At 47.9% G+C, this 15,981-nt stretch overlaps 1 protein-coding gene across 3 annotated transcripts in view; it reads left to right on the top strand.

The window, feature by feature from the left end:
* The window catches only part of SFXN5 (sideroflexin 5), a 228,288-nt gene that overhangs the window by 53,798 nt on the left and 158,509 nt on the right, over positions 1-15,981 (top strand). For all 3 annotated transcript variants that reach the window (XM_075855668.1, XM_075855677.1, XM_075855685.1), the window contains exons 6-9: positions 558-583; positions 6,124-6,177; positions 10,679-10,735; positions 12,326-12,391. In XM_075855668.1, coding sequence (XP_075711783.1) covers positions 558-583; positions 6,124-6,177; positions 10,679-10,735; positions 12,326-12,391 — 203 coding nt within the window. The remainder of the gene's footprint in view (positions 1-557; positions 584-6,123; positions 6,178-10,678; positions 10,736-12,325; positions 12,392-15,981) is intronic.

Here is a 15,981-nt window from a genome sequence, read left to right as displayed (position 1 = left end):
GTGATTGTACGCTGATCTAGGCTGCAAATCTGCTTTGAACTGCATTCCCACGCTTGTAGACACTTTTTTTTTTTTCTTTTTTTTAAATCGAAGTAAAAAATTGTGAGCTGATTCATTCCTTTAGATCTGTCCGAGCTTTGTTACTCTGATACAGATATGGAAATCCTCTGCCTAGTAAATTCTGGCTACCTGCAGCCACCACTAGGGGGAGCTTATTGTATACTGTTTTAGTATTGAGTGTGTTGTATAACTGTATGCAATAAGCTCCCTCTAGTGGTGGCTGCAAGAAAATGTTATTATGTCTTCACTATATCTATGCAGAGGATTTGGAGCTTTGTATCAGAAAAACTAAGCTCCAGTCACTATAAAAATATATTAAGATGTGAATCTGCACAGAATTTTGGTCCTAGAAAGGACATGATATTAAAAGGTGGAGATTCACTTTAAAGGACTAGTAACACTGGCGCCCCCTAGAGGATGAGATGTATATTGTTCCTGCTGCCCTCATTTTATAGCCTATTCATCTCTAATTGCTGTTTCTTTTTTCTAATTTGCAGGTTATATCCCCTTTGGGACCCCCATAGTAAGTACTCACATGTATATATATTGTAGTAGTCTGCACTCTGCTTATGATCGGTCCGTTCCTCTGTGGTTGAGGGTCATGTCTTTATAACAATACATCGCTCCTAGGAGACTGATAACAGTGCCCACAAGATGACCCAGGTAATAAGAGGTGTGCCCCCTGAGCTGTGCCCCCTGTGGTACCCATCCTCCATTATGCTAGCAAATAATCCTGCTCCGAAGGAGACCTGTGGGCATATAGGGGGCGGAGGGTTCTGTACACGGGGGGCACCACTTCATAATTGGCATATTACACCCACTATTACTCTAGTCTAAAGTGCTCTGTCCTGGGGGGCACTAAACGGATAAGTTTCATCTGCATCAAATGTGCACTGAAATGCAATCTATTGTCCCCTGTTATCAGCCCTTTAAGGCCGGGTTCACACATGGCGTAAATACTGCAGATTTTCCGGCAATCCGCGGTGTAATGCGGCAGCGTGGGTGACGTTTGAACAAATCTCTTTCACGCTGCGTAAATGATAAGCGGCAAAAATGCTCAGAAATTGACCTGCGGTGCCGTTTTTTTTAAATCCGCGGCGTGTCCGTTGTATTTGCGTAATCGCTGCTTTTCTGTTGTGCATTTTCCCCATTGAATTCAATGTGGAGGTAAAAACTCGCAACAAATATCAAATGTTGCGATTTTTGCGGCAAAAAAGCAGCGATTCCTCCGCAAAAAAAAAAAATCGCAATTCAGAAAATAAAATAATCCTATACTTACCCAGAATTGTGCGCTTCTTCCTCCAGGCCGGCCTCCTAGGATGACGTTTCATCCCATGTGACCGCTACAACCAATCACAAGCTTCAGCGGTCACATGGGATGAAACGTCATTGTAGGAGGCCGGACTGCAGGAAGAAGGGGAGAGTTCTGGGTAAGTATGATTTTTTTTTTTTTCGGCGTTGCGATTTTTTTATTTAAATAAAGTCGTATGATCTCAGAAATGAAGGCGCGGAGTGGATTAACCATGAGTCGGCTGGAGATGTAGCAGAGCCGAGTTTGTGATATAACTTTGTATGTGCATATAATTGGGTCGTTCGGGGGTAGACTCATCGGGGTGGGCAGTGCCAGGCTATACAGGTCGGAGCAGGAATAGACCGGGCGCTGGAAGTGTCTTTTATTGATCGCTCCGGCTCAGGGAGTTCTCACCTCCTGAGGGGCCCAATTCCTGGAGAGCTTTATATCCGAACGAGACAAGTGGCCTCATTAATGCAGAAGTTTCCTTCAGAGCCGCATGAAATGAATGTCATTGAGCTGTAAACACTGCATTATGCCTGGCAGCACCCATCAGACGGGGGTCGGGGGAGGGGGCGATACAGCTGTGCGCCCCGCGGGCATTGATTGACCTCTTTTAACCAGTCAGTCCATCACTCTCCTCCTGCAAGGTAATGTCGTCATCCCTCTCATTTCAATTGCTCTCATTTTCAAAGGGTGTTGGCACTTCAGGACCACTTAGGGACACGTCTCAGGACTGAGCAAACAAAAAGTTGCCCTTTGACTCTAATGAGGCCCAAGATCAAAAAAAAAAGAAAAAATCCTTCAGGAAATACAAGTCCTTGAGTCGTCCTCTAATGTCAAGTTGCTAGAAATTTTATTCTGCGGTTTCTTTGGTTTATCTGCTCCTGGGAAAGCTGGGTGACCACCTATATTGCTGTCACTACACCTTCTACAGGGTGGTCACCCAGCTTTCCCAGACTACCAAACGTCCCTCCTGCAGGATAGGATGTGTTTTTCCTTTCGGGAGTCCCAGTAGACGCTGTATTGATTATCACCCAGCTTTTCCTACAAATATACTGGGGAAAAAAAACACGGACTGGTTTTAGGGGTACTGGCCCTTTAAGGTGGCCATAAACGGGTAAAAATTGAAGCCGCTGACCGTATATAAGGAATTGCGTTACGAGCCATGACCGCCTATATGTACTAAAATCCGGTAACGCTAGCGAGTCACATGGCAGCGAGCGGGACTCTGAGGTCACTACATAGCCGCCGCCCTGCCGCGTCACCCCAATAGCACCCTCTTATTAAAAGGGGTGACAGGTGTGTAACTCGGGATTTGCTGATCATGCAGTTAGTAGATAAATGACCCCCAGTAACGTCATCGGAGGCGCCGGGCGTCTCGTTGAGGGGATTTTGATTTTCCGCTCACATTGGCCCCAATTAAACTTTCACGTCACCTTTATTGACGGCTTAAAGGGGCGGAAGTGACTGGAGGGATGCGGATGGTGGGGGTATTAACCACACAGGGATGCGGATGGTGGGGGTATTAACCACCAAGGGATGCGGATGGTGGGGGTATTAACCACCAAGGGATGCGGATGGTGGGGGTATTAACCACCCAGGGATGCGGATGGTGGGGGTATTAACCACCAAGGGATGCGGATGGTGGGGGTATTAACCACCAAGGGATGCGGATGGTGGGGGTATTAACCACCAAGGGATGCGGATGGTGGGGGTATTAACCACACAGGGATGCGGATGGTGGGGGTATTAACCACACAGGGATGCGGATGGTGGGGGTATTAACCACACAGGGATGCGGATGGTGGGGGTATTAACCACACAGGGATGCGGATGGTGGGGGTATTAACCACCAAGGGATGCGGATGGTGGGGGTATTAACCACCAAGGGATGCGGATGGTGGGGGTATTAACCACCCAGGGATGCGGATGGTGGGGGTATTAACCACCAAGGGATGCGGATGGTGGGGGTATTAACCACCAAGGGATGCGGATGGTGGGGGTATTAACCACCAAGGGATGCGGATGGTGGGGGTATTAACCACACAGGGATGCGGATGGTGGGGGTATTAACCACACAGGGATGCGGATGGTGGGGGTATTAACCACACAGGGATGCGGATGGTGGGGGTATTAACCACACAGGGATGCGGATGGTGGGGGTATTAACCACACAGGGATGCGGATGGTGGGGGTATTAACCACACAGGGATGCGGATGGTGGGGGTATTAACCACACAGGGATGCGGATGGTGGGGGTATTAACCACACAGGGATGCGGATGGTGGGGGTATTAACCACACAGCTGCGATGCCCTGCGGGCCAGAGGCGTCCAGTCATTACACTAATGTACGCCCGTCACCGTGATTGAGGACTGTGAACTGTCGGGCTGTGCAATTACCCGGCAACAAGTTAACTACGGCCCGGGGGGGGGGGGCGTCCGTCCACAGTCACCTGTGCAAACCTCCACGGGACCGCAGGCTATCCATTCAGTGACAACTGGCGACCTCACCCTGTGCCTCGCGCCTCCGCCTGTCACCCACATGGACCCTAAATCTGCATTGTATTGAATATTAATCTACATGGGGGTCTTCCCTCCATCCATTAGACGACATTTGGTTATAATCGGGCCTAGAACCATCCCTTGGTACCGCTGCCCCTTTGTTCTTGGCATCTGTGGGGGTCCCGGCGGTCAGACCCCACTATATCTAATCCTAATATGCCAGCTATGTTTAGCATCAAAAAGTTCCTCTAAATGCCACTTTTGTTTTGGGGCAAGCCCCTGTGGGCACTGGAATGGTGGCCATTAGTGGTTATCACCCATGTAGGGGTACTAATAAAACGGTACTATTTAAACTGGGGCACCCTGTACAGTATAATATCCTAACCACCCACTTTCTGCCTAGGAGACCCTGGGGACCCAATAAAAAAATGTTGCCCTCTCCTAAAAAAAACCCTCCCGAAAAATTGCTGAAAATACGGGGGCTGAACGCCTCCAAACATCTGCCCGTTGGGAAAAATGGTGTTCCGTTCCCTCGGGGAAAAAAAGCCCCGTAAAAAAGGAGCGCATGTCGCTTTTTGAGCCGTTTTTCAATGGGTCAATAGAAAAACAGCTCCTAAAATGGTCGTAAAAATTCATCAGTTCTCAACGTTTCAGATTATTGGATCCCGGATTAAAGGAGTTCTAGTATGTAAATTTATATTCACCTAAAAATGCAGAATTTGTCACCATAAAAATAAATTAAATCCAGGAATAATACGGCTGTGTGGCCTAAAAAGTTATTATCGAGAAGGTTACATCCAAAAGGTCTGAAAATAAAGAGTTAAAATCTGATTGTTCAGAACCGGCGCCTCCGGTGGTCACACGATGCAGCTGCTCCTGCGATTCTCCATAAAGGTGAAGCAATGACGGATATTTTTTAGATTTGATTTGCGTTTTCTGATTTTTATAAATCCGGACATAAATCGTAAATCCTACGACGCCGCGCTGGCCTGACCAGTGTAAAATGGCTTCCGATAATCTGGAACTTGTCTCTAGGAGGCGCCCAGTAATCTGGAGACTAAACACAGATTGTCACGTTCTCTATCGTTATAGAGGATCTGTCAACAGCTATAATGTACAGAAGGGGGTGAGGATGTCTGTAAATATTCACTAGCCCCACCCCTTCCTCTGGCAGTGGGTGGAGCCAAAAATTGTATGCAAATTTATGTACATTTTTTGAAAAGTTGCAGACCATGGGGAGGAGCCATCACATGACTTGTCTTGGTATCTCTGATTGGCTGAGAAGGCTCAGGCGTACATTGACATGGCCCGGTTTGGAGGGCCCGTTTAGTGGGTGCTGATCCTGCTAGATTGCGGCACATTTTCTTGACCGTCACAGGTGCCCTTTTTTCTCACTTCTATGTCTCATAATCCGGAATGTTTGATAATCTGACGCTTATTAAGTTCCATCGTTGCGTGATAAAAGTTCTACAATTTTCCAGTATACTTTATATTACGTTTCAAGATCTCTGCTGCTTGTCAGTGAGTGAAGTGTTCTTGTTCACCTTCATAAAAGGAAAACCTGTCCTGACCTAGTCCTGCTCACAGAGCTGAGGGGTGTGTTTCAATGTATTAGTGTGGGTAATCCTCTGAGGTCAAAACTGCAGCAAAACTCTCTTTGCCCTGAACTCCAGGCTAATAGCTCTTATCTACACTGACACATTGTGACAAGCCCCTCTGCTGTGTCAGCAGGAGACTTCTCGCTCATGGCGGAGATCTTGAATCCGGTGAGTGGTTAAAACACAAAAGGGCAAATTTATAAAACTTTTTTAAAGCCGTGTTCACACTGTGTATTTTTATGCGAGTTTTACGTCCTGGAACATGAGAAAAATTGGATGTTTCCAATTGACTTCATTAGAAATCGGCGCTGTGGCTGCGCACGGTGCGTTTTATATTTACACGCCTGTAATTCATTTACGTGTCACGTAGAAAACAAAAGCGTTCTGTAAATTTTCGGCGTGTTTTTAGTGATGAAGACGCGCCACGTTTCCCCTCCGTCAATTAATCGTCTGATTATAATGGGGCCTAGGACGATTCCTTGGTGCCGCTGCCCCTTCGTTCCTGGGATCTATGGGGGTCCCAGTGACCCCGCACTGCCAGATACTGTTCCCATGTGGGGGATCTAATAAAAGCTGGGCACCCTATACAGTATAATATACTGACCACCCACTTGCTGCCCGTATCTGATGACGCTGTGGTTGGTGACATGTTGTTTTCTCTTCTGCAGGTTGTGGGTCTTCTGCTGCCAAATCAGACCCTGTCGTCCACCGTCTTCTGGCAGGTGAGTGGCGTTCTGTATGGAGCCGGGGGACATTGGGTGTTGGGGGCTCGATGAGGATGCAGGATGGTTGTAGGGACTGCTGGGGGTACATGGTGAGGGGGCACAATGGCGGCTGGGGGCACAATGGCGGCTGGGGGCACAATGGCGGCTGGGGGCACAATGGGGGCACAGTGGCAGCTGGGGGCACAATGGCGGCTGGGGGCACAATGGGGGCACAGTGGCAGCTGGGGGCACAATGGCGGCTGGGTGCACAATGGGGGCACAGTGGCAGCTGGGGGCACAGTGGCGGCTGGGGGCACAATGGCGGCTGGGGGCACAATCTTTGTGGCTCTTGTTCAATGTATAATTACCGTGTAAGTATCCCACCCCCATGTTTTTACCACGAACACCCCCACACCTGTCATACAGTAATATCAGGGGCCCCATGGGGCACTGTGTACATTCTGACCGCTGGACCTGGTGACCCCCCCCCCCCTCCCCCGAGCCTCCGGCTTCTCGCATTCTCCCATTCATCTCTGAGACGTCTTTATCTAGAATAAACAAACAGCGCAGATCATTCCACCAGAGCCAAAATGGAAGGATATAAAGATATCCCCTCCGATCGCTGAGACCCCTGAGATTACACACACCATTTTTTTTATTTTTTTTTAATTTTACCAGTAAACTCATATTCTACCCTGTTCTCCCTCGTTTCTTTACACTGCAGCACTACTCTATCTAGTTCTTTTCATCCTAAACTTTCTGGTTTATTAATAGAATGCTAGAACTGCAGAGACGACTGACACACATGCAGAGCAATAGGAGGAGAATGTAACTGTAAAAAAGCAGATTATTATGGTATGTTGGGTCTGTGGAGAGCTGGAGCGCTACCTCCTTTATAGAGCCGCGGGGCTGGTTATATCTACAGCAGAGACCAAAGCAGCAGATGTTTCCACATGTAAGCAGCGATCACTCAGAGGACCAATTGGTAATTTAGTCTATCTCATATCCCTCTCCCTCTCCCAGCGCTCTCTCTCTCTCTCTCTCTCTCTCTCTCTCCAAGCTCTCTCTCTCTCTCTCTCCAAGCTCTCTCTCTCTCTCTCTCCAAGCTCTCTCTCTCTCTCCAAGCTCTCTCTCTCTCCAAGCTCTCTCTCTCTCCAAGCTCTCTCTCTCTCTCCAAGCTCTCTCTCTCTCTCCAAGCTCTCTCTCTCTCTCCAAGCTCTCTCTCTCTCCAAGCTCGCTCTCGCAGCTCGCTCTCTCTCGCTCTCTCTCGCTCTCTCTCTCTCCAAGCTCGCTCTCTCTCTCTCTCTCCAAGCTCTCTCTCTTGCTCTCTCTCTCTCTCTCTCTCTCTCTCCAAGCTCTCGCGCGCGCTCTCTCTCTCTCTCTCTCTCTCCAAGCTCTCGCTCTCGCGCTCACTCTCTCTCTCTCCAAGCTCTCTCTCTCTCTCCCTCCAAGCGCTTTCTCTCTCTCTCGCTCTCTTTGATGCAAAAAACGCGGACACGCTGCGTGAAACTCACGGACAGTCTGCACGGCCCCATAGACTAACATAGGTCCGTGCGAGGCGTGTGAAAATCACGCGTGTTGCACGGACCTATTATACATTTGTCTGAATATACGTCCGTGCACCGCGCGTGATTTTCACGCGCCTCGCACGGACCTATGTTGCTCTATGGGGCCGTGCAGACTGTCCGTGAGTTTCACGCAGCGTGTGTCCTATATTTGTGCGTTGTTTGCGTATCACGCACCCGTTGAAGTCAATGGGTGCGTGAAAATAACGCGCGCCACACGGAAGCACTTCCCTGGGACGCGCTTGATTCGCACAACCGTAGTAAAAAGTACTGAATGAATGAGAACAGAAAAGCACCACGTGCTACAAACATACAAACAGAGTGTCATAATGATGGCGGCTGCGCGAAAATCACGCGGCCGCGCATCATACGGGGCTGACACACGGAGCTGTTAAGTGCCTACGCACACACTCGTGTCAATCCGGCCTTCTAGTAAGAACTTTCCTCCTGCAAGAGAAGAACGGGGAAATTTAAGTGCATTAAAAATAATGGCGGTGACTGGTACAATGGCGTATGGCCTCGGCGGGCGGCTTATACAAGTTCTTGCCACTTTTCTCTTCAGTCTGGGGTACCTCGCCCCAGCGATTGAGCCCCCACAAATCTAACATCACCTATCTAGTGGATAAATGCTTTTGGCTGGAATACCCCTTTAAGGTCCAGTGCCTATTAGCTACTCCTGTCCCTGTGCAGGGCACTGCCTGGGTGAGGGCCGTATACTCTGGAAGAACAGGGGGCAGTAGGGATATATATATATATATATATATATATATATATATATATATATATATATATATATATATATATATATTAGTGTTACGATTGTATCCAGTGTAGACCATCCTCTGTGAGCTAAACAGCTTGGACTCTAGACTGACAGGTGTCCGCTGCACTGATGCATTGTAACAAACCAGCAGAACATTAGAGAGATTTGTGCTACTGCGTTTATTTCAGAGGATGATCGAGACTGGATGCAATTGTAACAAACTCTCAGCTGTGGACGGGTTTTACAGCCTTGATTTAAACGAGTGTACTCCTTCACTGACAGCAAGTAGAGATCTTGTAAATGGTGAAGAATTAATACACAAAGTAAATCAGAGATTTACTGAATTTTTCATTATGAATATGAAGCTTGATAATTGTATAAAGTTTATTCCATGCTTCATACACTTGTCACCTCCAAAGCTGCATGAACGGCAAACACAGTTTAGCTGTCGTTAGTCACTTCACTCTGCTGCACTGCATTTAAGCAAATGTAGTTTTTCCTCCATCGGAAGCCCTCAACCTAAATGTGAAGACCTGAGAGCTGACAGGAGAATCGGTAGAATTGTGAATGCAGCTCCGGATGTGGCTAGAGTATACAACAGCCTGTAATCCTGCATGCCGTCTCAGGGCCCCAATATCTTATAAACTACGGGAATGTCATTATATTCCTGAGTGATTGAACTACACTCCAGCTCCCAAAGCTATTGGCACCCAGCTTTCCCAGATCCCTGACCGCAAGTCTTGTATTCTGGGGTAGGGATTAGATTGCAAGCTCTTGTTCTCATCCCTGTACATGTATATTTCAGTCGGCTAGTGTATGGCAATGATGAGGTTAATCCTCCGAGCACTGATCCCACTCACAGCCAGTGACATGTTTGTCACTGTCACTGGGATGACATTTAGAAAGCTGCCGTGGGCTTGGATAACTCCTGCGTGGCTCAGAGGGCCGTCTGTTCACTGCAGTAAACACCCCGCCTGTCACCGGAACGTCCCGATCCCCACAAGTCGCATGCCAAGCAGTACCCCGAATTAAAGGAGAACAGCCCCTCATCCTGCCATAAAGCCCCTTCTGTGTGTTCCACACCTCCTCACGAGATTCCTTACCTGTGTCCCCATGACAACTCTTCCTGCCCCGTCATCTTACTGCCCAAAGGGGTTGTCCAGTCTTATGTAAAGAAAACCTAATGTATAGTAAAAAGTTATTGTTTCATCCAGAGACTGAAAACCTGTACAGACCTAATACTTCTCACAGCTGGGGGTGCGTTACAATTGTTTCCAGTCTAGACAATCGGAACAGCTTGTACTCCACACTCGCACACTTCACCTGCAATGATCCATTGTAACAAACTCTCAGGTTGGGTTTAGCTCACAGAGGATTGTCTAGGCATGATGCAATTGTAACAGACGCTGTCTGGGTTTCAGCATTCACTGACAGCAAACTGAGATCTTCAAAATGGTGAGAAATTGGAACACAATGTATCTTCTAATGTTGCAGAACGTTTCACATTAGACTGGACGATCTCTTTACTTGGCGTATACTGACGTGCTGCAACAGTTTCATATACTTTGTATCAATTTTTACCCTATTCACGATCTCTGCTTGCTGCCAGGAAGTTTCTGAAAACCACAGCTGATGGGCTTGTTACAATGTATCAGTGCAGGTGTCCAGGACAAGACAGAGATTGATAGGTCACTGGGTTATCTACGCTGATACAATGTACCAAACCCATCCACTTTGTGAGCAGGAATATGCCTAGAGGAGTTTTGACCCCCTAGAAAGTAAAGTGTTTTCACTCAATGACAACAAGCAGAGAGATTGAACATGTTGAGGCATGAAAACACTTATATGTATTAGAAAGTTTTAGATCTTTTAATGATACGATGATTTACATAGGACTGCGTTCCGCCGTCCCCAGCGCAGCACGTAAGGCTACACGGCGACATGGAGATCGTGGTCATGTGACGACCGCGACACGACAGTCACAAAAAAACGAAACCTGCTATATTTTTTTTTAGGTGCAGATCGCACGTGTCTTTCACAAACTTTAACGTAAGTCGCAGACAAATCGCATTTTTTTTTTTGGCTCGCTTGACTTGATGTTGCGCCACAAAAGTCGCCGCGTAGCCCTATCAGAATACTGCAGCACCGGGTCACATGATTAACGCTTCTTTACTTCTTCTCTCTTCCCCAGTGGTTGAATCAGAGTCACAATGCAGGTGTCAACTATGCAAATCGCAACGCAAGCAAGGTGAGAACCCGGCTCCATGCTGCTAATGTAACTGCTTCCTGTCAGTGAACGTCTCCCTCCATTGTTCTTCATGGTCACTTCCTCCTGTCTCGGAACGATCACCATTTTCACCTCTTCTTCATCTGCTCGTTTTGTTTTTACTTTATTTTCACCTTTCTCATCTTTTCTTTCTGCATTACGAGGTTTATAACCGTCGCTGGGCGGGGTAAGTAGCGCCAATCTCCCCCTGGCATCGACTTCTGTGTCTACAATGGAGGCTTCTCGTGTTATTCTGCAACTTTCTAATACACTTCATGTCTCGATTCCTCGTTTCCAAGATCTCTGCTTGCTTTAAGTGAGTTTAAAAATTATTGTTTGGGCTGACAACCCATGCAGACCAAATACTTCTCACAGCTGAGGGTTTGTTACAACTGTATTCAGTCTAGACCATCCTCTGTGAGCTTAACCAGTCTAGACTCCGTTTTAGATGCACCGATACATTGTAACAAACTATCAGGACAGGAGAGATTATGTGCTGCTGAAGGTGGTAGTTTACAGAGTATTGCCCAGACTGGATACAATTGTAGCAGACCCTCAGTAATAGGCTTGTGAGGGGTTTCCATTCTTTGACAGCAAGCAGAGACTTAAATTAATAGCGGAGCCATAATGCAATAGTCGTGCAGCTCCTTACCCCACCCGCATATCTTATTCCAGTCCCCACATATTAGAGGTTCAGGTCCTAGGCTTCCTGTGAGAAGAGATTCTCTACCTGTGTCCTAATGACAACACCTCCTCCCGCTTTGTTTTGTTAGTTCAGTGTTATCATAGGGCCACGGGACCTCATAGCACCCAATCAGAATCCAGCTTTTAGTTTTCTAGCACAGATAAGAACGTGAAAGAAAATGGCCCTGTAATAACACTGAGTTGTCAGAACACAGGAAGTGTTGTCATGGGGTCATCACAGGAAGAAGATATTCCTTTATTTTATTTCACTATATAATATATATATATACTGTACATACACACCATCAACCATCTTACAGGGGACATCCAGCATAAAACCACGGCGACCTATCAGATGATATTCTGGGGGTCGGCCGTGGTCCCACAATTGATCGGGTCGTGCTCTGGCGACACAAACTTCATGGATTTCTCTTTTCCCCCCCCAAAAAATTTTTCCCCAGTTTTATGTCATTGCATCGTCGTATCAGGAAAAGTTTCACAACATTGTAATATACTATATGTTTTAATTCTTCACCCTTTTCAAGATATCTGCTTGCTGTCAGAGAGTGGAAACATTCTTGTTTACATTTCGAGGCTAAAAACCGATGGAGCTTCTACTTCTTTTAGCTGAGGCTTTGTTACAGTGGTATCCAGCGTAGACCATCCTCTGAGGTAACACCACAGCAGCACAAAGATCTGTCCTTCTAGTTTGTTCCAATGTATCAGCGCAGGGATACGATACATTGACAACGTCTATTAGAAAGTGGCAGAACTTTTCATTATACTGTGATTGACCTTTTATTTGTGTAAAACTTCAGATCCCCTTTAAGAAGTGATTATAAGACTTTTCTGATGTTTGGTCGCTGACGGTCTCCTCCTGATTTCCAGCCTTCTCCCACATCCAAGTTCTTCCTGGGATACACCGGAGCTGTCGTCAGCGCGGTCTCTATAGCCGTAAGTACACTATAGTCGTCTGTCACCAGATACGTCCCTGTACCGACCCTCTCTTGTGCGTATGGTCACAGTATGTGGACTGGACCAGACCCTAGTGCAAAAGCCAATCCGTGATGACTTCCGATGCTGCAGTCACATTATATACTAGATCGCTCGATCTGCTGTGACTACACGACTCTGCAATAACAGCCATATGGAATCGGAGTCTGACACCTTTTCTGGCGTGGGAAAATAAGTGTCAGGGATCCACGCCGCAAACTGCTACTATGTAGAAACCATACTGTAACCGCGAGTACAGGGAGCACAAAGACTCCACAATAGGGAGGTGAGGGACATGTATAGTCCCTGCCATAAAGAATTTCTTATTTTCTACTGGGGTTGTTCTTTAACTTGTCCCTCGCCCCTGTAGGTCAGGGGGTCGACCAAAAGTCCCCAAGTGTTGCCACAAACAAATCTAATCCTACTTCTAGTTCAATGACACTTTTCACAACGTCTACATAAAAAGTTGTTACCTTTTCCCAATTTTAAGGTAATATTGTAGTATTTTTCTCTATTCACATCCAAAGCTGCTGCTGGAAACTGTGGAATAGCTCCGCCCCTCTGCCAGACACGTGACTTACAGGGTTTTATGTAGATAAAATGTTGTAAATTGATGTTCCAAAGCAGATTTTTCTTTTCCATAGGTGCTAGTATATGTTTTTGGTGCAGCTTGGGTTGTGTTACATAAAAACGGAGTGCCAACTTTTTAGGATCATTGACTCCTCAGTAGAATCTGTGTGATAAAAAGCTTGAGTACCTTCACTTTTGGAACTTTTTTCACGCTGTACGTATAATGTTGGGTCATTCTGCTATTTCATCGCTTCTGCTGATCCTGAGTTACATCATGTCTTATACTCCAGTCACATCCGAAGCTGCATTCAAAATTTTGTGGACTTGAATTGGGACCAGACAGAAGCTCAGATAACAATCCCGTATGTATCTTCTGTTGAGCATCGATCTACAAGGGTAGCCAGCGTAATTGTGAATGCTGCTCTGGATGTGACTGGAGTAGAAGTCCATCAGAAAATGAGTAAAGCAAAATATTGACAACGTTAATCAACTATGTATTAAGGTGCCAAGTGAAGGCGGCATCCGGACCCATTGACCTCTGTAAAGGTTAAAGTCGCTCTACGTTTTCTCGGCTCTGTTCATGGTTTCGCCAGGGAATTTGGGGGTCGGAGAAGACGAGGAAATCGTTTTAATGGCGGGTTACGAGGAGTTGTGTTTATTGCAGAAATAAATAGATTCATGTCAGAATATACCGGGAAGCGAACGTAAACATTGGCTCATTAGGCGTCGAATCAATATGGTGGTTGGCCGTCCTCCAGCATCTCGGCAAATGAACAAATAATTATTACTAATTGGAAAGTTATCGCTGGCGGATCGCACTCGGCACTGACGCGTTCGTTACAGTCTTCTCCTTCTATAGTCAGTTCAGCGCTGCCATCCACGGAGCAAAACGGACGCATTGCACCCCCCGACCGGCGCCAATTACTTTTCAATCTTGTCTTCCACAATTGAGTGTCAGAACTCGAAGCAGAGCTGCAGTGTAAAGCATGGGGGAGGGACACGGCAGCAGAATGAGCCCCTCGTGAGACGAGAGGTGGATTTCAGACCACCTCCGCTTCCACCTGCCGGAGTCCCTCATATAACGGTGTCCTCATCGAGCAAAGCTTAAAAGGAGCCGAGAAGGAAGAAGAAAATCAATATTTCTCCAGCCCAATGAGATTATTTTGAAAGTTCTTAAAGGAGTTTTCCAGCCCTGGAGAATTGCAGAATTTTTCTATTATACAATAATTAAATCTTTACTTCCGTAATCTACTCTTTGCTTCAACTTGTTACTATTTTCATGATCTCTGCTTCCTGTCAGTGAATGGGAACATTCTTGTTTCTATCCAGATGCTCAGACCTGACTATTACTGAGGGTTTGCTACAATGATATCCAGTCTAGACAATCCTCCAGCAAAAATCTCTCTCCTGTCTTGATAGTTTGCTACAATGTATCAGTGCAGGTAAAATGGATCAGCCTGGAGTCGGGACTGTTTTTACCTCACAGAGGATTGTCTAGACTGGATACAATTGTAACAAACATTCAGCTGTGAGAGGTATTCCGCATGTACAGAGATTCGGCTTCTGGATCTAAACAATAAATGTTTCCATTCACTGGCCCAAAGCAGAGATTTGGAAAGCGGTGAGAAATTGCAGCATGAAATATATTAGAAAGTTGCAGAACTTTTGTTGATAGACGCAGTGATTGATATAGATTTACATATGACCGGAGCATTTTAGGGGTGGAGGTCTTGCCTCATGATGCCCACAGGGCACAGTGGGTTAAGGATTGATGCGTTTGTTTCGGGCGTAATTTCCACTGGTAAACCGCGTAAGAAGAAAAAATAAAAGTTCATGCGTAGCCCGCCCATTGTCATGTGACGCGTCCCTCCTTTGCCGTTCGGTCTGGGTGACGCTTCAGCCCATGTGACAACGTCATCCCAAAAGGCCGGACCGGAGGAAGAAGCAGGGAGTTCTGGGTAAAGATCATTTTTTTAAAATTTTTATTTTCGTTGCAAATTTTACGCCAGATTTGCTGCAAAAGTCTAAACTCTTGGCTAATTGTCGCAGGTTTTACGTCCCTATTGAATTCAATGGGAAAACTCCGCAACAGGAAAGCAACGAAAACACCGCATAAATTGACATGCTGTAGATATAAATTCCGCACCGCAGGTCAATTTATGAACGTTTTCGCTGTGTTTTTTTTTTCCGCAGCGCGGGCAGGAGATTTTCTAAATCTTATTCACTTTGCTGCTACTGTAAATTCTGCAGAGTTTTCACACTCAATTCCGATGCGGAAATTCCACAGCGTTTACGCCACGTGGGAACCCGGCCGTATGCCGCAGGACGGAGGAGTTTGTAGCTGTCACCCAGCCCACGGCCAGCACAAGCGGCGGCATCGCCTGAAGATCCGAACTCTCTCACCGCCCACATAAAGAATGGAAATCTACGATAAGCGGCTGAGCAGCAGTGACTGGACTGAGGGAGATCCCGGCCACAGGGTGATTACACATCTGCGCCGGGAGGGAGGGAGGACGGCCGGCGCGCCGGGAGGGAGGGAGGACGGCCGGCGCGCCGGGAGGGAGGGAGGACGGCCGGCGCGCCGGGAGGGAGGGAGGACGGCCGGCGCGCCGGGAGGGAGGGAGGACGGCCGGCGCGCCGGGAGGGAGGGAGGGAGGCCGGCCGGCGCGCCGGGAGAGAGGGAGGCCGGCCGGCGCGCCGGGAGAGAGGGAGGCCGGCCGGCGCGCCGGGAGGGAGAGAGGGAGGCCGGCCGGCGCGCCGGGAGGGAGGGAGGCCGGCCGGCGCGCCGGGAGGGAGGGAGGCCGGCCGGCGCGCCGGGAGGGAGGGAGGCAGGCCGGCCGGCGCGCCGGGAGGGAGGGAGGCAGGCCGGCCGGCGCGCCGGGAGGGAGGGAGGCAGGCCGGCCGGCGCGCCGGGAGGGAGGGAGGCAGGCCGGCCGGCGCGCCGGGAGGGAGGGAGGCAGGCCGGCCGGCGCGCCGGGAGG

Source organism: Rhinoderma darwinii, chromosome 1, assembly GCF_050947455.1.
Source record: "Rhinoderma darwinii isolate aRhiDar2 chromosome 1, aRhiDar2.hap1, whole genome shotgun sequence".
Lineage (NCBI taxonomy): Eukaryota > Metazoa > Chordata > Amphibia > Anura > Rhinodermatidae > Rhinoderma > Rhinoderma darwinii.
This window is presented reverse-complemented; position numbering and strand designations above follow the sequence as displayed.